Raw genomic sequence first — 22,129 nt, 5'->3', positions numbered from 1 at the left:
CGACACAAGATATACACACACTCATCTCTACCATTTTCCATTTATATAAAAAGACCTCAGGGAGGAAACACCTGTGTTTTATTTAACAAACCCTCAGATGGAAAATAAAGTGTTTCCTTAGCCAGATGTAAAGTTTCAGGAAGCTTATTTTCTTGGATAAGATTTTTACAGAAAATTTCCACATGGCAAGGCCTACTGAACAGTAATTGAATGAGAATATGACACCCACAAATCCAAACTACAGGGCGGGGGGTGTGGGGTGTGTGTGTGTGTGTGTGTGTGTGTGTGTGTGTGTGTGTCTAAAACTTTACATGTATACTAGCCAGCTCAGTTAAACCTTTTTTTGAGCATTCCTAACGGCCAAGTTTCATCTGCCAAAAGTACAAGATTATTTTTCATGAGTGTGAGAAATGGTAATTTAAGAAATTACAACCTAGCCATACTTTGTGCTTCGTCATACCCAGTGCTGCAATTCTTTCCTTTTTTTTTTTTCTAAAATGTTTGGATTGTCCCATCATGCCCAGGCTGGTAGTGCAGGAGCTATTACTGGTCAGCTTGAAGACTTTGATCTCCTACATTTCTCTCCTGGGTCAGTTTACCCTTCTTTAGGCAACCTGTTGGGCGCCTGCTCTGAAGGACTCATCTTATTGATACCAAACTTAATGTGAACACCTAATCTGCTTAGTTGGCTGTATCTCAGAACTCCTGGCCTGAGAGATCTCCTAGATTTAGCTTCTGTGGTAGCTGGGATTACAGGCACACACCATCACTGCCAATAATGTGATCTTTTCATAAAGAAAACTCTCAACTCTGTTCTTTATGAATCATATTCACAGACAATGGGAAAAATCATTGATGTATATTAAAAACAACAAATAATTTACTATAAAAGTGATTTATTATAAGGAAACTTTAAATATAACCAACAATACTGAAAATATTGTGACTGGCATTTACAACCTCAATCAGAATTCTTTGTTGTACAAGTATTTCTTTATCATTCTTTGAATAGTTAACAACAAACTAGTGCAAGAGAACCAATAACTTTTTTAGCAGTAAGCATACAGAATGATGAACTGAGAATTCAGGTTGATTAGTGTTTTTCTCCTTGTATAAGACACAGAATTTTAAAATAAAATCTGAAGTACAAATACTAACAAATTATTATCATGTATGTAACATTTCTTCCCTGCAAGGTAGCATGTGTAAAAAAAAAGTTAATATATTTAAAATTTGGCTGAAGTTATATTTTAAATTGTTTTATATACAACTTCAGATAGGTACATTATTTTCTAACCATAGTTTCATATTCAAATAATGCTGAAAAGATTTCCCAAACAGAACAAAAAAGAAATAAAGAATATATAACCTCATCTATACTGAAGCTGAAAACATGATTTCTAGGAAAATAAAAAAAAATTTCATTTTAATTTTAGTGCAAACACACAGCTTAACATGAATATTATTAGTGAACGGTAGGCCACAAAGACACTTCTTACTAACTTAAGGGAAAAGGGCAAGTTTTTTTTTTTTTTTGGGGGGGGGAAGAGAATAAAATTCTGGACAAAGGACCTGAATTCAAATCCCACCTTTGTCACTTACAATCTATGATCCTTTGGCAAATCATTTAAACTCTCAGGCTTCCATCCCCCTCTCTGTGTGACTTTTAAATCCCTTTCAACTCTTAACATCCTATAAATTAACTTCTTTCCAAATTAGAACATCAGAAAAATTAAACAAGAATAGCATTCCTTTATTCTTGGTAACAAACTAATGGTTTATGTTTAGCACACTGTTTGAGTATGTGCCCTCACAAAATCAGTGGGTAGTAAGGTGGTATAATAATGCTATATTTGGGGGACTGGGGATATTTCACAATTTAATTTTTGTCCTAATTTTATTCCTTTGTTATTGTTTTTCAGATTTTTATTTCTGCCATCCCGATGGTATTTTTCTCTGACAAAAACCTTGTGAGTAGCTATTGATTGATAAAGTTTCTGTTCTGTCCTATCTCTTCAGAGACTGATACCAGAGTTAACACAAGAGAAGAAAGAACCATTTTGGTTTAAATGTTGGAAAGATTCATCTTACATAAGCCCAGTCTAAGGATATGGAAATAATATTCTCTTTGATAAAAAAAAGACTGATCTCAGATTAATTTTGCTATAGGAAATATTTTACAGTGACTAAAAGATTTCTGGGATTTAGAACCCAAAACGTCATCTTTAATAAATAAGTTTAAAGTTCAAGGTAGTCTTCTGCCCTTTTATCAACAGTTCTCAAAATGGGACTTTATTTATTTTTACTATTGATCATACCAATAGTTATTCTGTGGCCCAGTTATTTGGAGTTACTTTGATTTGAAATTCGAAAGGAAAAAAAGTACAAAAATCTGCTATGAAAAGATGGATATCAAAGTCTAAAGTAAAGCCTAGAATTTTTTTTAAAGAAGTGAAAAACAGTAGGAATTGCAAACTATAAAACAAAAAAGAAGAAAAGGGTAAGATTTGATTGCTTAGGAAAAATGTGACGATTACTTGCCATCTAAAAAGGCTTTGTTCTCCTCACTAAAAATGTTTGGATTGCCAGTTCTTAAACCAGTGGAATGTATTAACTATTGACATTATGCCAAATTAGTCAAAATGTAGTTTATTGCAAAACATGAGGTCCTAACATTGCATGTGGAGTATTAGGCTACTTTTCAAAGAGACCTACATCAAGCCAGAAAATAAAAAGGATGAAAACAGACACACCACATATAGACTTTGTAGAAAGAATGTAATGTCATGCTTTTCAACTACGATCAGCTTCCAAGTTCCTTTCTGACTTGACATAATAATTTGAATCTACCAGAATGAACCCAGTACTATGAGTATTTTACTAACTTTGTACACACTATTTCTAAGATGCCACAATTAGAACAAACTTTTTAGCAAATTTTAAATTTTGTAGAGTAGAAACTAATCGAGATACTGATTTCTTAAAATCTCTTTCCAAAGTGTTGTAGGTAAAGCCTATTATCTATGAAATCACTATTTTTTTTTTACTGATACATTATAGTGTTATGTAAAAAAAAGCAAAAAAAAATTCTGAAATCACAGGAAATGCTCGGCATCTACAACAAAGATAGACATGTTTTCAGTGGACAACCACTACTGTGCTGTTCTGTGATATTAGCTCTCGTCAAATGATATTTCTCCATCATGCTGTGGAATCAACAATGTCCATGTTTGTTCCAAATAAAGCAACTAACTGTTCTTCATAATTTGCAATGTTCCTTTTCATAATTTCCATGCAGGGTCCCAAAAGCCTTTCAAATGCTTGCACGTCCATGGCTAAGATTGATCAGAGCAAGAGGAAGAAGAAGAAAACAACTATTATTTGCAAATTTGTAACAATGTCAGGAAATCCATGAATGTACAGCCAGTATATACAAAGTCACATATTACACAATCACTTAGGTAATCTCTTATGACAAACCAGCCAACAACCATTTAAGTGCCTACTATGTGCCAGTTACTGTAATACATATGAAAATGTAAAAGCATAAAAACTCATCCAGTTTCAAGAGCAGGCCATGCTATGCTCATCATCTATGCATAGGGTCAGTCAAAAGAAGAATCCAGAGAAGGGAAAAGCCTTACAAGTCTCTGTACCTTTTAATGTAATAGGACATGTGTCGATTTAAAATTGAGGGTCCATGAGGAAAGAAGGACATTGAAAAATAATGATGTTTTTACTATTGTTAAATTCTTAAATTTGTTCATTTAAAAAATGAGTTTATTTCAGCTTCTCCTTAGACTATGAAAAGTACCTCACAGAAATTTGGCTTTCTAAAAGATACCATTGCATCCCTGGCTATGCTCTCTAGTTGGAGCTGTCTTCCTGTCATTGTGCACCCCCCTCCCCCTGTAAACTGGGCTGGGAGGAGGTTGCCCAGTCTGTGCTCCCCAATGCCACTCTTGAACTACCTGCTGTCACCTCTTTTGAGGCACAGACTCGGTGGATGAACTTTTCTCAAATACAGATCCTTGCTGCTCTGTTGGCCTCTAGCTGATTCTTCTTCCTTTCCTCCTGGCTTGAAATCTTCCCCTCAGTCACTGACCCTGCTCTCATAACTGAACATTTCTTATGTCCACATATGTGTTCATTCTAAAGATGTTTAATATTATTCTTAAGGTATAAGTTAACCACATAACATGGCAGCCAAAAAACCCTAATGTGATATTAAATATGATATTAAGGCTGCATTAAAGAATCCAGGCCTAAAATAAAGTCCTACTGTATGTTACCTTGGTCAGATCCCATCTAGAGTATTGTGTTGGGCTCTGGTGCTGCATGTTGAGAAGAATATTCATAAGAAAGAGAATATTCCCCAATTCGATCTCCCCATAGCAGGATCAGCTGAAAATCTCGAGGATGTGAAGCCCAGAGAAGACACAACTTAGGGGGTGACATGATTGCTGCCTTTGAATATCTTAAGGGCTGTCATACTGGTGGATGTTAGCTCAATGGAAAGAAAAATTCCCCAACAATAGGAAGTTCCCCAAAGAGGAATGGGCTGCCACTGCTTCTAGCTCATGGACTCTGCCTTCCTAGAAGCCCTTGAGTGAAGACTGAGGGACCATTTGTTGTCATGGGGGAAATTGGTTAGGTGCGTTTGATGTCTTTGGAGGTGCCTTTCAACTCTTCTGTGCTTTCCCATCTAGTATAAAGCCACAAAGCCTTCTAAAAGGGCTGAGTCTTCTAGTAAGAAGCCAAACTATTTCCTTATGAAATCACTTACTCAAACATCTTAAAATTCATAATTCTGCTGCCCTACCCCCTTCTTTGGTGCTTGAAACTTTTTTCAAGGTCATTAATGTTTCTTGGCCTAATAGACATCACCCAAATATATATGTGTGTGTGTGTGTGTGTGTGTGTGTGTGTGTGTGTGTGTATGTGTGTGTGTGTGTGTATATATACTCTTATCAATGTATATTTATAAAATTTATTTGGGAAAAGATTGATAAAAAAGCACTGAAAGGTTATTGCGAAATGTGTTTTCCTCCTAAAACAAATTAAAGTTAACAATACGGTAAGGAAAGATTTGAATATATTTCTAAAATGCATTTATTTCAATCCTTTAAAAGATAATTTTGGACATAAAAATAAACATTACAACATTTTTGCTCAAAATGTCATTTGCTGAGCTGCTAACAGGTATATGACGTTAAAAGAAGGTAATAAAGTCAGTAATTAATGCCTGAGAATATGCAAACATGATAAGAATTTATGCATCATTCTGACAAATCTAAAACTTTTCTTTCTGACACTCTAATAATAATTCTTACATTTGAGCTTTCATCACCAGTGACCAAATCCACATTTCCCATATCAAATCCCTTCTTTCTACTCCCACTTTAGCTCAGGCCTCATCACCTTTCACAAAGATTACTGCAGTAACCTAATTAGTCTCACTGACTTAAGTCTCTCCTCTCTGGTCTATCCTCTTCATAGCTGCCAAAGTGATTTTTCTAAAGTACATATCTGACTGTGTCACACACTCTCTCTCCTCTCAATACATTCCAGTGGTTCGTTTTAGGATTAAATATAATCCCCCTTACATTTTTCAAGCCCCTTCACAGCCTGGCCCCAATCCATCTTTCCAGACTCATGGGCCTTCCTCTCCTACACTCTATGATCTTGCCAAACTGGCATCTCTTGAGGCCTCACACATGATGCTCCATCTCCTGTTTCAAGTCTTTGTACTGGCTGGCCTCTGGAACACACTCCCTTCTCAACTTTGCCTCACTGAAACCCTCTCCTTCTTAAAGAAAGACTTTCTACATGCAGCTTTTACTGACCTCCTCTCTGACAGTCTCCTTACTCCCCGACTAGCCTGTGTTTATTTGAATTTATTCTCTCTATACTTAACATATGTATTTGCTATTTCCTCCTTAGAATGTAAGTTCCTTGTGAGGAGAAGCTTTTTTATTCCTTATTCCTCCCACTTTGCACAGTGTTTGGCATATAATAGGTCCTTAATATCATGAACTGCTTCTGCAGGGAAGGTGCCATGGCTACCAAAGATCCAGAAAAGACAGTCCTTGGTACTGTCAAATGGTTCTGCATCAGAAAATTAGATGATTTTTATCAGGGGAAAGGACATTAAAGATGAGGCATTAGCATCTGCTCTGCTGCTGCGCTCAAAGGGTCATAGGATTTTTCCATCTGATTTGCACTTTGAAACCGCCAGATGTGCTAATGCCATTAGAATGTGAGCTCCTGGAAAGCAGGGACCATCTTCCTTTTCTATTTGTATCCCTAGTGCTCTGTACACACTAAGCACACACTTAATAAGAGACTCATTCATTCATTAGTAAATGATTATTTTTTGATCATGGAATCTCAAAGCAATTTACAAATAATGTCTTAGCTCTCTTTACAATTCTATGAGATAGGGAGTGGATATCCATTAAAAAAAAATGAATTGTTGATCAAAGACCAGGAATGGCATTCTGTGTTATATTGATGAAATAACTAACCACTAAAACATGATACCTTTAAATTTCTTCATGCTTTAGTGTATGTAACATAGAAACAATGCAAATGAAATATGAAAGCTTAAAAAAAGGTTAGTAGATGTAATGTCATTTCAATAAAGAAAAGAAACTTGAGCTTTCATCAGAAAGCATTCAACCTATAAGTGTAACAAAATTATCTGTAGCAAATAAATACAGGTGTTTGAGCCATTATACTTGAATTAAATACCTAAACATTTGACAGTTCCAATAGCGTGGGCTGAAGCTGCTCGGGGTTTGTTTGTTACCAGGGCCAGTTCTCCAAAATATTGCCCCCTAGTATATCGGGCGATTTCAATGGCACCATTCTCTTCGGCTTCCTGTTTATTCTGGAAATGCATTAAACATTTATTCAATTTCTTTAAAATAATTTAAACTTTCACATAAATATGAAAAGAAAAACTAGACCAGTGTTCCATATGTTGTTATATGGATTTCAGTGGATTAAGGAATCTTACCTTTCTTTTCATAGATATTTTTACTTCTCCAGATTCTATAATGAAAAACGAATCAGCTGAATCTCCCTGTTGGGGGAGGAAAAAAAAAACAGAAAAAATTCAAGCTCTGTTCTATCCATTTGCCTCCTTTAACCTGTAGCCTTTAAACAACCCAACCATGAATATAAAGGTCACCTTCTTGGAAAAAAAAAAAACCCAAACCCCCCAAACCCAGCAAAATGAGCACTCTTTTTTTTTCTTGACAAGAGAAGTGTTGTCAATTACATTACAATAATAATGGCATATTTTGGATTGTTCTGCATTTCATCCCCAAAATGCAAGCATTCTTCTATTAGATGACTATATCTCCCTTTCTTTTTGTGTGTATCTATGTACATACTTATTTACAATTCATTTATTCATTGATTTATTTATTCTTTCTACATACATATATGTGTGCATATATATGTATGTGGTGTGTGTGTGTGTTATATTGTAGGCAATTCCTGGTATGAAAACTCCCTCCACTGATTAAGCTCAGCAACTCAGCCTTCATTTTTAGTTCTAGAGCACAGCCTAGGTCACTGAAAGATTAAATGCCATGACTACAGTCATGAAGTCAGCACATGTCCCAAAGGCAGGACGAACTCTGGTCCTCCTTAGCTCCATGGCTGACCCTACATCCACTATATCACGTTGCCTCCTGAGCCTCTGAATACATGTGATACAATGACTGTTTAAATTTTAACCTGGGCAACAACTATTTGAAATTTAAAACCAGGCAATACTACTTTGTGTCACAAGCAAGAGTGTTCTGGAGCCAGCTCAAACTGGCTCACAAAAGCCAATTGTTAAATTTTGAATGTGAGTATTTAACACCTCAGAAATTGGCAAATGCTATAAATCAGGGCTTGACTTAGTGTTTTGTTGATTGCCTTGATTCAAGAAAGTAATGGAGAAAATGTTAATAATCCAGATTAAACTTAAAAGTGAGTCATGCGTGCATTTTTTTCTTTCAGAGAGTCAGCTGTTAAGCATCTACCAGTAGACCCTTGGATATGTGTGATTCTGTCCAGCTCTTTATTGGGTCATAGGACTTCGAGCTGAATAGGACCCTAGAAGTTATCCAGTCCAACCCCCTTTATTTTACAGATTAAGGAAACAGGCCCAGAAAGGTTAAAAGGCATTCCCAATGTCATATGGAAAGTAAGTGCTAGAGCTGGGGTTGTCCTTCAACTTCAAAGCCAACACCCCTTTCCAATATAACATATTGTGTACACCCTGTGATATACTATGGAACTTCTGTCAGAAATATTTTTTTTGGCCCTGGGAAAGGAATCCTATAATTTCTTTCATGCCTGGATAGACTTATATGAACCAATGAAGAATAAAGTCAACAGAACCAGGAAAACAATATACACAATGATCACAACAATTTAGATTAAAAAAAAAAGAAGGGAAAGTGAGTCCTATGTAACTATTAATGACCAAGTTTTACCAGAGGAGAGATGAAAAAATAAACTTCTTGAATTGAAGAAGTGAGGGACTATGGGTGTGGAATGTTGTTGCATATGCTGCTAAATATGATTGATTTTTAAAAGGCTAATTAAACTTAATATTTTTTTTGGTACTGCATGTGAAGCCTTGCTGGTTAGGGGAGGTTGGGGAAGCATATATTAAAACATCAATGTTAATGTTACAAAAAGGTATTAATAAAACAAAAATAAAATCCAGTAATAACACAATTTCCCCCATGCCATCTGTTGCCAACATTTTAAGGGGATTTCTGTGGATGTTTAATTCACTTCTATGCTTCCTTTGTAATCTGTATGCATATTGCAAAGCTAGTAAATCAAAGTCAGTCAATTATCTTCTTGCTTTTCAGGATTACTGGGTTTCTCAATATATCTTTGGAAACGGGCTTTTTTCAGATTCTACTATATTTTAATGTAAATAAATAGCTATTCCTTTTCCTATTTGCTTCACAATAAGTTAATAATAATAAATCACATCACAAAATAAACTATTCCTTGGGTTGAAGTTTACAGAAAATAAGATTTATAAACTTCCACTTTCGTCTACGACCAATCAGTCAGGCACCTGTCTAAAGAAAAGTAAGGAACAGATATGGAGCTTCTCAATTATGTTATCTAGGAGATAAGGTTTTCAGAGGTATTTATTTCTATGTTGAAGTCTCATGTGCTGGGGGAAGGAGGGAAAAACTATCCTACAGCCATGTAAATCATTGGTTTCATACTGTGTTCTCTAGTTTAGCCATCTTTTCTCCCTACCTCAAACAAATATGGCATTCTAGCCAACTTCAAGCACTCACGTGCAAATAAAGTGAGGAAATTTGCTTGTTTAAATGCCACTGAAAACAAATACCGCATCTAATAATCTGACCCAGTCAAGAAGCTAAAGACATTTTCGTATGTTTCCTTATGTTAAACAATGTATGAGATCCAAAACACAAGAAGTGTCTTCTTTTCTCTGAGTTCATCTTTCTGAGAATAGTTTAAAAAGTGTGAATGGCTAAAAGAAGTTGAGGGTGACACTTTAAAGGTAAGAAAGTTCACCAAAAGTGCTAAAAGTTGGTAGTAATTTTGGAGGAACTGATTTTTTCAATTCATTCAATGATATTTATGAAAAAATATATAGAACTATTATTGTTTGAAAGTGATATATGATTAAAATACATGAGAAACACTATACCTGAGCAATAATCTGTTCTCCATCTTTGTATACTTTGGTGCCTATCACATCAACCACTTTCAGACGTTCTGAGACCTTCATGAAACAAAAAAGGTGATGTTAAGTATTAGGAATGCTCAATCTGCATATTTTATTTTTGATGTATCCATTTTTATCAAAAAGCATAGTAATAGTTAATTCAATTACTATGTCTATCATAGAAAATCAGTTGACTTGTACAAATGTACTTTTTAATAAAAAATATTTAAAATCCTGCATAAATTTAAGAAAGGAAAAGCATAAAAACTGACATTTATTACTTTACCACAGTATAGTATGCACAGATGCCCTTCCTACTTACAGCTAGTTGCCATGTGCACAGGACTCTGAGCATTGAGGCTCTGAGACAAGAAGCTAATCCCCCTAAGGGCCACTGAAGAGTTGTTGATAGCTCAGGGGATGTTTAAGGGGATTTGCCTTGTCATCTAAAATGTCAAACCCCTCAACACTGAGTCACACATATACGGTCAGTCAGAAGCAGGAAAGACTTTACTTTCATTTCCTTCAGAGTTCATAATGAATGAAAAAGCATTTATCGAGACCTTATTATGTGTCAGTCACTGTGCAGAGTGCTAAAGATGCAAAAAGTAAGACAGTCCTTGTTCATAAGAGGATTACATTCTAATAGGAGAAAGAGAATTCATAAAAGGAAACCAGAGTTGGAAAGGGAGAAGGAAGAGAGGAGGGTTTGAAAATAGCTGGGAAGTTTCACAGTAGCCTGGTTCTGAGGTTCATTTATCAGAGCCCAGGATCCCAGGGGCAATGTTTGAGTTCCAAAGGGAAGAAGAAGAGGGTCAGAATGTCAGTTTAATTAGAGTATGGGGAATATTTGGAGGTGGGGGGGGAAGAGAAAGAATTATTACAAAGCAAGCTACTGTTCCTTCTCTAATGCCTCTGTTGCTGGTCTTCATGAACTAAGTGCATCAAGATGCCCATTTAGCTCATTTACATGGTATCATGAGTTCCATCAATTGCTAAGGGGCATTGTCTAATAAAATGAAATATATAGTGTGTTTTTCTACATTTGTAGAAATTGTATTTGGATGGTAAAATGGGAAAAGACAGGATTTAGAAGAAGTTATTTTAAAAGTTTCAGTTAGAACATAATAATAAGGCCTTTGTCAAGCTCAATCCTTTGCTCTGGTCCAAGCTATAGATCAGATCTTTTCCATGCCACTGATCCTAAAAGGGACCAGAGGAAAAAAATCAGTACAAATTAAACAACAATCTAAAAAAAGCAAAAACGAATCCAACTTAAATTGCATACTCAACTGTCTTTGGACACAAAGGACAGTATATGATGAAGCATCTATTAAGTATTTAACTACAAGTGCTTATATTATTGGGATAGAGGGAGCTTCCTTGAGAAGTTGTAAACACCTTTAAGGTAGGCACTGTTTATTTTTTGCCTTTGTATCTCCAGGGTTTATAGCATGGTGCCATGTACAAAAGTTGGTGGTTGATGGATATTTACCAAATTGAACTGAACTAGACCAGGAAAGAATCACTCAATAAAGAACAGGATGAAGTGAGAATAGGGCCATTCAAAAGTTGAAGAAAACAAAAGTTAAGCTAGGACACAAATGGGCCTTCTCATAATATAGTGTGGAGAAAAGATCATTAGGATTACACATTTTTATGCGCAGGAGAAGGAAATATAAATGCATGAAAATAAAGATTGAGACTCCCTCTGTGTCCTATGTGTCCAGAATAGTTTATCACATCTTTATGACAAACATCAAGGGGATATGAGCTGTGGAAAGCTGAGAGATACCTGTATAGCAAGGTCAAGCTCCCTGAGGAACAGAACTAGACTATGGAACGAGAACAGTCTCTAGACATTATAGGATATATTTTGGGTCATTTGCTTATAGTTTGATGAGGAAGGTGATGTTCTTTCACACTATACTTCTGCAGCAGTGAAAATCTTTAAAGCACATGTAAAGGGATGCTTTAGGGGGACCCCAGCCCAAGTCCTTGGGCTTCTATCTATGTGAAAATACTTTATTTACATGAATTATGTTCAGTAAACAGCAACTGAGAGTTCTGTATTTTTGTAACTTTTTAATGTAAACTTTTTTGTTTTCCTTTAGACAAACTTCTTGAAAAAACTCGACTGTAAATTTGTTAGAGATCTTCTCCAAGATTTTGTGGGCATTTAAAATAACAAAAATAAAAGCAATGGTAGACAATAATGGCAACTGTACATATAATCATAAAGATTAGTATAATTTACATATAGCATTCTGATCCTTTGGAATTTAAAAGTGTTGGATGCACTGGGCTTCATCTATAGGGAATTCTATGCATACATAGGTTCAACTTCTGTAACAGACAATTTACAAACAAATCTTAAAAGAACCACTAATAGGAATAAACACTTACTTCTAGAGACTTAAGAAATGGTAGTGACTCGATAAAACTTTCATACATTTTTCTTTTTTTGGCATTGTTTTTTACAATTATCCTCCTGAAGGTTACCCTGTCCTAAAAGCAAATTGTGAGACAGAACAATGGAAAAGGTGAGTGATAGAGACAAAAATACTCTATTTGAATACACGATTTTAGTTCATTTTCAGTGAGTAGCAGATCATGCTCTAAAATAAGCCTGGTTTCTCTGAATTCTAAGTCACAGATATTATTATGTACTTCTAGATAATTTAATACCATTAATTTTACATTGAACTAAAATATTTAATAAATTCTTGTATAAAACATTCTGATGTTCTGCATGGTGTGTTTTCATGATAAAAAGAAAATGCCAGTTAGCTTTTGTTTCTTGACATGCGTGCACACATTTTAGAATTTTATTGAGAATATTAATCTACCACTAGGGGGTGGTGTCCAACTTCAAAAAAATATTTCACAATGGAATTGGATTTCTAAGACACTGTTCCAGTTCCCCGCCTTTATTCAGAGTAAAGTCTAAGACGTATGGTTATTTTATTTTAAGCCTTACGGGGGGGCACAGAAACTACAGCTTTTTAGGATAGGGCCTTCCAATGTTTCACTATCAGATTACAGGACTCAGGGTTGGGAGGGTCAGAGTTCTTATCTACACTACAAAATACCTCACTCTGTGTGTAGAACCACACATAAAATAAATGACAGGGGAAAACAATTAAAATAACAACTCTTCAAAAATATTTTGCTATAAATTTTAGTCGCTGTGAACATTTCTCCAAGTGTTATTACATTTTTAAATAAAACTATCTTAATATTTGCTAGTTATGTAAAAGAGCACAGCACCTGAACGTCAAAGGCTGAGGTTCTGAATGTTTGCAACCTGTTCAATCTTGACCAAATCACTTAACCTCCTAGGGTCTCACTTTGCTCATTTATGAAAGAGGGGAGTCGGCCCAGATTGGTCTCTGAGATTACTCTCTGCTTCAGTTTCATAAACTTCTCAACTCATAAATTATTGTTATGGCACAAAGACTATACCAAAGATGTAGCTCACGAAACAAACTGGCTTCTAAATGGCTTGCGTCTCAGGAGACACTTGATGCCCGTGCACCACAGCCTGCAGAATCCAGAATATTGATCATATTTTGTTCCTAAAATTCTCAGCTGGGGGCGGCTCGGTAGCGCAGTGAATAGAGCACCGGCCCTGGAGTCAGGAGAACCCAAGTTCAAATCCAGCCTCAGACCTACCCTGGCATCTAATAATGCTATATTGATTAGGTGATCAATAAACATTAAGTGGTTAATATATAGATTCAAAATGAAGGAGGGGGTAGTTAACACATAGAATAGAGAATAGAGTAGTGGCCCTAGAGTCAGGAGGACCCAAGTTCAAATCTGGTCTCAGACACAACACTTACTAGCCATGTGACCATAGGCAAGTCACTTAACCCCAATTACCCTGCACTCCCCCCCTCCAAAAAGAAAAAAAAATGAGGGAGGGAAGAGTCCTGCTGTATTCTGGCTTGGTCAGACCACATCTAGAATTCTCAGTTGAATTCAGGGTACCATATTTTAGCAAGGATGTTAAGGTCCAGGGGCAGACAATGAGGGTTGTGAAGAGCCTAGAGTTCAAGGGCCATGAGGATCAGCTGAAGCGACTAGAAATATTTAGTCCAGATCAAAGATGCAAGTATCTGAAGGGCTGCCACATAGAAGAGAGATGAAATATTCTACATAGCAGCAAAGGGCAGAACTAGAGGCAACAGAAAAGGATTTCTGAAGCATGGGTTACACTAGAAATCCTCCGAGGTCCCTTCCAAATCTGAGATGCCAGGATTCTGCAAAGTCTACTGTTGTTGCTGTTCAGTTGTTTCGGTAATGTTTGATTGACTCTGTGACCCCCATTTGGATTTTCTTTACAAAGATACTGGAGTGGTTTGCCATTACTTTCTCCAGCTTATTGTACAGATGAGGAAATGGAGGCAAACTGGGTTAAGTGACTTGCCCAGGGCCACTCAGCTAGTAAGCATCTGAGGCTGCATTTGAACTCAGTTCTTCCTCTCTCCAGGCATGGTATCCTATCACCTAGCTGCCCAAATAGTATATACCTGATAATTTGAGGCAGGAGACAGCATTAAAAACTTTGTTTTTCTCCGTTGTATCCAACTCTTCGTGATGCCATTTATATGGAGGGGTTTGCCATTTCCTTCTCCAGCTCATTTTACAGATGAGGAAACAGAGGCAAACAAGATCAAGTGAGTTGTCCAGGGTCACACAGCTAATATAAGTATCTGAGGTCGCCCTGACTCCAGGCCCAGCAAATCTATCCTCTGCCTCATCTTGTTGCCCTAACATCTATTATTATTCACAGATAACGATGATTACACCGGTTTTCAAACAAAAGCCACAACAGATAGCACTCACCAAACCCCACAGAGCACCAGGAGAGGTAGCAGTGATTGTAGCTGCTCTGGGCGTATTGTACATTAAGGCCAATTCACCAAAGCTTCCACGGTTATCATAGTTACCAACACATCTTCCGACCCCATCACACTTGACATAAATATCATAGGTGCCCCTGGTGACCAAAATGAAAGTTAAAATGATGTAAGCAAAATATCCTCACAATAATGAGTACCAAAAAGAGTTCTGTGGAGTAAATCTCCTCTTTCTCTCCCATGTTAAAAGGTGTTTATGACTGGCTAAAGTGGGACCAAGTTGCCATAGGCTATTGGGCATGTCAAGGTTTACCCATTATGGACAAGTCAAGTATAGGAGTTTCTCTACATTTTTAGAAGAAGCACACAAATTAACTAGCCAAGGATGATAGGCATATCTGGTGGGCAAAATGAGCTACAAATTGAACGATATTTTTGGACAAAACGACAAAAAGAAGTCAAATGTGATTATGGATACAACTATAATTGAGATTAGAACCCATCACGAAGTACAAGATGTTTGAGAGAGCACTTATCATCCAAGGTTCCTCAAAATATAAAGGGCTAGAAATAAAGATTAAGCCTGAATTAAAAAAATGCTTCGTCTACTGTTAGATTGTGATGATGTTCATGTTATAGGTCTTTTGTTTATGCCTGTCTTCCAATTTGCCTTCCTTTTCTATTCAAATAAGATTCAGCAGAAATGAGTTTGCATCTTACTGTACTTTGTACAGTCTACAATCTGTATTTATATAAACTACATTTTCGTGTGTGTGAGTGTCTTCCCACACATCCATATTTTATTGGCAAGAACACTGTTTTAGGGCCTACTCGAGCATATGTGAATGCAGGTGTGAAAGGATTTCTTCTGCTAACGTCTAGCTACACCCTAAAGAAAATAAAAAACCCAGAGATACCTGAAAAGTAAACAGTAGGGAAATATGGATTATAAATGAGAAAGTAATAGAAAGAGAAGGGAACATGGAAAACGAAAAAGGGCGGTTGGAAAGAGGAGTAATTTGTTTTTCATAATTTAATGACAGTTAATAGTGAATAATCATACTGTATGTATAATATATACATTGTATATAATAGTGAATAAAAATACTACCTGTTTTATTTAAGTCTAACCACATTCTTCTCTTTTGAAATAAAATAAAAAAGTTTTCTGTGTTTTGAGCAGAGTGGCATACCCCAGCATAATGACTACCAGGAGAGAAGTAAATAATTGAGCTAAAAAATATGTGGAACAATATATCACTCTGATATTCGTGATCCATGAAGCATGGTCTGGTTAAAATAACTAGGACCAGGACTCTACGGAATTGATTTTCATCTCAGCTGTATGAGTCACTAATAGGCAGTGTGATATGTGTAAGAAAGTGACTCTCTTTATGTCAGTTTTTATTTTTTAGTCTGTCAAACTGAACACTTACCTCCTAAGGATGTTTTGCAGGTCAAACAGAAATAAAAACACTCCGCAAAGTTCACAGTGCTATGCAAATAAAAGGCTGCTAGTCTTATTATTACTTACCCCATAAAAACAAAGCATATACTATTTTCCTATTGCTACTGACATAAGTCTTGGAAGACATCTGATTAAAGCTCAGTTCATTAGTGCATGTTATTAATGACAGTAAGATCATTCATTTGATCCAAATATGGACCAATTGGAAATGTGCACTATTGGTCACATGAATAAGTGTGTGTGTATTTATGCAAATTGTTGACTAATTACAGGAGATATAGCCCCAAAAGCATGTCATACCAGATGATGATTATTTGTTTATATGATTTATTACCCTCACCTACATATTACATCTCAAGAAAGAAGAGCGTAACAAATGGAGGCACACAAGAGATTTAATAAGCACTTTTCTGCACAGCATGGCCCAGTTAGACAGGGCTTGTGAGTGACAATCATCAGGATGTCTTTAATTCAGCACCACTTGCCATAATTTGCCCAGAGAAGCAAATCTGTTTACCTAAAAAAGTCTTAGAGGCAAACTATGCTTCACTTTAATATGTTAGGGCTAATCATTTCTACCTTATCATTTTTCATGATTTGCTGATTTTTGTTTGTTTTTTAAATAATAAAAATATACTATTTGGTAAGTATCCCTCACCAATTTATTTTTTACTTGTTCAAGACTAGGGCTTATTTAAACATGCTTGATAAGACACATTTCTATGAAGAAGTTAATTTTTCTTTTTTTCTTTTTGCCTTTTGGAGGACAATTGGGGTTAAGTAACTTGCCCAAGGTTACACGGCTACTTTTTTTTTGTGTGGGTGTTAAGTGTCTGAGGCCGGAACCTAACTCAGGTCCTCTTGACTCCGGGGCCAGTGCTTTACTCACTGCACCACCTAGCCAGCCCAAGAAGTTAACTGTTCAAAGATTTAGTTTCACAATGATGTTTTGGGGCTTGGAAAAGCAGTCATATTTTTCTCCTAAATTGCTTCTGCAATCTAAAATGCACATGTGATTTTTCAATTAAGCCGCTATTTTATGTGGAGGTTTTAAAAATAGATATAAAAGATAAAAAAATAAAGTACATAAAACACCATCAGAAAAGGGATATGGATCTGTTTATATTAGAGGGCAAATTAGGACCTCTGTGAATTTCATTTTTATTATCAAACCATTTATAAATACCATACTACCCTGTTATGTTGTGGGATCAAACATATAAAATACAGTGCAAGTATCACTAATGTGTACTTCAAACAAAAATCAGACTCTGGACTGTGCTTGCTGTTCAGCCTTAAAAATATGCTTCTAATGAGCAAATCAGATCCCTAAAGTTCCAGTTCCAGCTTTGTTACTAACTTAGCTACATCACCTTAAACACATCACACAACCTTTGTGGACACTTAGCGTCCTCACCAGTAGGAAGGTGTAATATTTAGAAGACCTATCTTACAGGAATATCTGAAAGGAAAAAATATGATAATGTATGTCAAGCATATGGTAAACCAGAAAGTGTAATGAAAATGTAAACTGATTTAAATGATAAATAAAAATGCACCACTACAATAATCCTAAAGTATAGAACTAAACATTTAACTGCCATGGTTCTTTACTGTTTCTAGGATGAAAAATAAACCCTTTTGGTGGGCATTTATTTCCGGGCTTACTGCATATAATTTCCCTTTATACATTTTATGTTCTATTCATGCTAACCTACTTGGAATTCCTTGTACACAACATTCTAGCTTTTGCTTCTCTTCTTCTTGGAATGCATCTCTCCTTATACTTCCAAGCTTCCTTCAATATTCTTTTTTTTTTTTTTTGCTTTTTGGAGGGTAGTTGGGGTTAAGTGATTTACCCAAGGTCACATGGCTAGTTTTTGTGTTATGTGTCTGAGGCCAGATTTGAACTCAGGTCCTCCTGATTCCAGGGCCAGTGATCTATTCACTGCGCCACCTAGCTGCCCCGCTTCCTTCAATATTCAGTTCAAGGTCTACCCCCTATATGAGTCCATTCCTGATTTCTAAGGTCCTTCAGAATTTCTTTGTATTTGCCTTGTATGCACTTTGTTCTGGCATATGCATATATGTGGTTTGACCCAATACAACATAATCGCCTGAGTGGGAAGGCTAGTACATAAAGATACACCAGCCTGTCACACATAGTCTTCTTGGTTGATTGCTAATTGAGTTTTTTTTTTTTTGATAACCTGCAAATAAATATATAATTAAATGGTTTTATCTCAAAGTATATTTTATTACTTTGTGTAGAATAAGCATGACTTTGTTTAGTGACTGATTATACTATAAGGTAATAAAGGAGTATTAGTAACTACTATAGACCAGCTTGCCAAATGACTATTGAAAATGAGATTTTACATAGAGGTCTTTTTAAAAAAAAAAAGAGTCATGTCAATCATGGCTATAACTTACCTGTCAATTACATAAAAGTTGTCACCATCATCCCCTTGATCAATTACATGCTCTCCTTCTTTCACCTGCTTTTCAAACATGGCATCCAACACTTGAGACATCTGCTCCTATTTTTTAATGCAAAAAATACAACATATAAAATTGTTTTACATATATATGTAAATCTATGAAATCACAGGTTTGTACAAAACCCTTTACAAAACAAACTATTAAAAGATTTCTATTTCTATATCAAGAGTATACAGAGCATCGCAGTAGTATTAGATGAAAAATACACTAAAGCCTAAAAGTACGTAGCAATTTTTTAAAAAAATATCCCTTTGGATAGTTAATATTGGAATGAACATGAAAATACAGGTTTACATTCTGAATGATCCTCATGTACAGGTCTGATCATGCCACTCTCCTGCTCAAGAAGCCTTAGTGGATCCCTAAACATTACAGCCTCTAGGATCGAATATGAATTCATTTATGGGACCTTTCATGCTTTATACAATCTGGTTCCATCTTATCTTCCCAGGCTGAATACACATCACTCTTCCCACAACCTTTGCATTCGATTCAATAAGGCCCACTTTCGGTAACCTCTACATGACCCTACATCTCCTACCACCTGGAATCTTTTAATCTTGGTACCTTGAAGTTCCCTCCAAAATACTGCCAGTCTGTCACCTCCTACAAAGAACTTTTCCTGATCCTTCCTGGAGTTAGTTCTCCCTTCTCTAAAAATCACTTTGTATTTTGAATACATTGTTCATGTATCAGTGTATATGTTGTTCCCCTCAGCAGAATGTAAGCTTTTTGACATGGAAGATTCTTTTTCCATTTGTTCCTAGAACAGTGCTTGGCACATAGTAAGCACTTAAATAAGTTTTTGTTAAATTGAATATAACAATAAAATAGCAATCCACAAACTACCATGTAGCTTACAGAATAACAATAACACCTAAATGAATGAATGAACTCATTTAACAAGAAACTACCTGTTTGTTTCTTTAAAAATGCCCTCAAATAATATTTGTACTTGCAAATATGGAAGACCATTAAAAAATTTCTCCTGTCCTAGATTTACTCAGGAAGTTGCATGTTTGCTTAGTGAATTCATTTATTGATCCTGAATATTTTCATTTCTACATGTGTATGTACACCCAAGTTCTCCTAACCCAAACCATAACCCTAATTTATGCAGAAGTGCACACATATTCACTATGACAGATGTAATTCAAACACTGGTTACTATATCTATGTATATACACATGCACACACACATAAACACATACATGCATACACAATCATGTATTTGTGTAAAAATTCTCTTTAAATAATGACTCTTTACCTATCTAAAGCAGATTTATTACAGCTAAAAGACAGAAACATTCCTCCATGCATACTTAAAAATGTGAAATTATTTTTTCCAGTATTAAATTATAAATAAGGCATAGAGAGAAACATTAATGCTTTACCAATCTTTCCTTTTTTAATAAAAATATTAGCTTAATATGCTTCAGGCACACAACCTTTACTATACAAGTAGCAAACAAATACATGTATCCAGCAGATGTTGGTATCTAGAAACTTTTGGAGGTTTATGGTAGAAAACAAAAATAAAAGGAAGAGATACTCCTTTTTATGTCTCCCTCTCCCCACCCAAGGTAGGGTAGTAGGTCAAATTATTTCCAGAGCATACCTTTCTCCTACCACTAGGCTGGCCAGGAGGAACAGCAATCCTTTGGTTCACTCCTCTATTCCAGCCCTCAATGGGAAGGTTGCCCTGTCTAAGCCACCTATAGCTTAGGTTTCATTGGGCCTCAGTCATAAGGTTTGTCTGTCTTTGTTATTTAGGACTTGTAAAAGTATAAATAAAAGAAAAACAAACAATTCTCTCTCAATTGATTTATCCCACTGTGGGGGATGGAAAGAGTGGAGATTTAAAGAGGAGGAAAGAATGCCTTTCCTCACTTTTCCCTCCTCCCCAGTCATAGGTTAATTTACGATTCTATAAGCCCTTTAATGGCTTCCTCCAATGTAATCTTTATGTATGTCAGTGGCCATTACACCATACATACAGACCCCTGCAGGCTGCATATTGACTTAGTTTTAAAATATTATATTATCCATGTTGTACTGCATTTTTATTTATTTAAAAAAATATTTTCCAATTACATTTTAATCTGATTTGAGAATGTTGTGGGCCACATTGCCAGCTGTGAATCTGACATATCTGATGTACACGATTAACAGACACGAATCTCAAAGAAATCATAACTTATCATAGTTTAATATGAAACAAGTCAGGAATTAGAAAAAGCTTAAAGAAACAGAGGAAAAATAGTTTAGAAAGTGTCTACCCTTGACAGGCATTAGGAAAGAAAGGCAGGAAGGGAGATAAACCTTCAAGGTCCTTTTCATGATCTCAAAGGGATGACAAGTCAGTCATCAAGCATTTATTTAATTTGGGGGAGGGAAGGTTACCAAGGAAAACAAATTTCTGCATTGGCTATGTTAGAAATATACATGTATATTATACATAAACACACACATATATGTATGTATGTTTGTATGACTCATACCGAGTCCTTTAGCTATCAGGAAGCGGGTGGCAGCATGTTTCATCCTTAGTACTCTCAAATCATAGTTGGTCAAATGCAATCAGAGTACCTGAGTCTTTCAAAGTCATTTATCTTCACAGTTTTACTGCAACTGTATAAATTATTCCCCTAATTCTGTTAACTTTACTCTGCCACAATTCATACAAGTCTTCCCAGGTTTCTCTGAAACCATCCCCTTCATTTCTTTTTTTTTTTTTTAAAGCAATTGGGGTTAAGTAACTTGCTCAAGGTTACATGGGCAGGTGTTTCTGGGTGGGTGCTAAGTATCTGAGCTCAGATTCGATCCCAGGTCTCCCGACTCTGGGGCCGGGGCTCTTACTCACTACGCCACCTGGATGCCCCAGTCCCCTTCATTTCTTTTTTTTTTGAAAGCAATCAGGGTTAAGTAACTTGCTCAAGGTTACACGGCCAGTTATCTCTGGGTGTGGTGCTAAGTATCTGAGACCGGATTTGATCCCCAGGTCATCCTGATGCTGGAGCAAGTGCTCTTACTTGCTGAGCCACCTGGCCGCCCCTAAGCAATTGGGGTTAAGTAACATGCTCAAGTTTACATGGCCGGGTGTTTCTGGGTGGGTGCTAAGTGTCTGAGCCCGGATTCGATCCCCAGGTCATCCCGACACTGGAGCCGGTGCTCTTATTGCCTGTGCTACCTGGCCGCCCCTCCCCTTCATTTCTTACAGCATAATGGTGTACCATCACATTTTATACCACAATTTGCCCAGTAATTGCCTAGTTTATGGGCACTCCCTCAGAGTCCCATTTTTCACCACCTCTTCCAAAACAGCTATAGATATTTTTGTATTTCATAAATTAGAGAGGTTTTTTGTTTGTTTGCTTGCTTATGACTAATACCTCACTTAATCTATTCTCCCTCTCATTTCCCATTTTTCCTTCTCCCCTTTCTCTCTTATTCCCCTGTTGAGTGAAATCTCAATCTCTCTCTCTCTCCTTCTTTCTGTCTCTCTCCCTCTCTCCCTTCTCTCTCTCTCTCTCTCTCTCTCTCTCTCTCTCTCTCTCTCTCTCT

At 36.3% G+C, this 22,129-nt stretch overlaps 1 protein-coding gene across 1 annotated transcript in view; it reads right to left on the bottom strand.

The window, feature by feature from the left end:
• Positions 1–879: 879 nt before the first annotated feature.
• PRKAR2B (protein kinase cAMP-dependent type II regulatory subunit beta) overlaps positions 880–22,129 on the bottom strand; it is a 146,275-nt gene continuing 125,025 nt past the window's right edge. Inside the window, exons 5-11 of the mRNA XM_069106986.1 lie at positions 18,497–18,603; positions 14,582–14,735; positions 12,137–12,238; positions 9,713–9,787; positions 7,022–7,087; positions 6,754–6,892; positions 880–3,335 (exon numbers count right to left, since the gene is read on the bottom strand). Coding sequence (XP_068963087.1) covers positions 3,202–3,335; positions 6,754–6,892; positions 7,022–7,087; positions 9,713–9,787; positions 12,137–12,238; positions 14,582–14,735; positions 18,497–18,603 — 777 coding nt within the window. The 3' untranslated portion in view covers positions 880–3,201. The remainder of the gene's footprint in view (positions 3,336–6,753; positions 6,893–7,021; positions 7,088–9,712; positions 9,788–12,136; positions 12,239–14,581; positions 14,736–18,496; positions 18,604–22,129) is intronic.

This window comes from Petaurus breviceps, unplaced genomic scaffold (assembly GCF_028583685.1).
Source record: "Petaurus breviceps papuanus isolate PSGF00001 unplaced genomic scaffold, PetGlider_PUasm1.0 84, whole genome shotgun sequence".
NCBI classification, from domain to species: domain Eukaryota; kingdom Metazoa; phylum Chordata; class Mammalia; order Diprotodontia; family Petauridae; genus Petaurus; species Petaurus breviceps.
The sequence above is the reverse complement of the archived record's forward strand: the minus strand, read 5'-3'. Positions and strand labels throughout refer to the sequence as shown.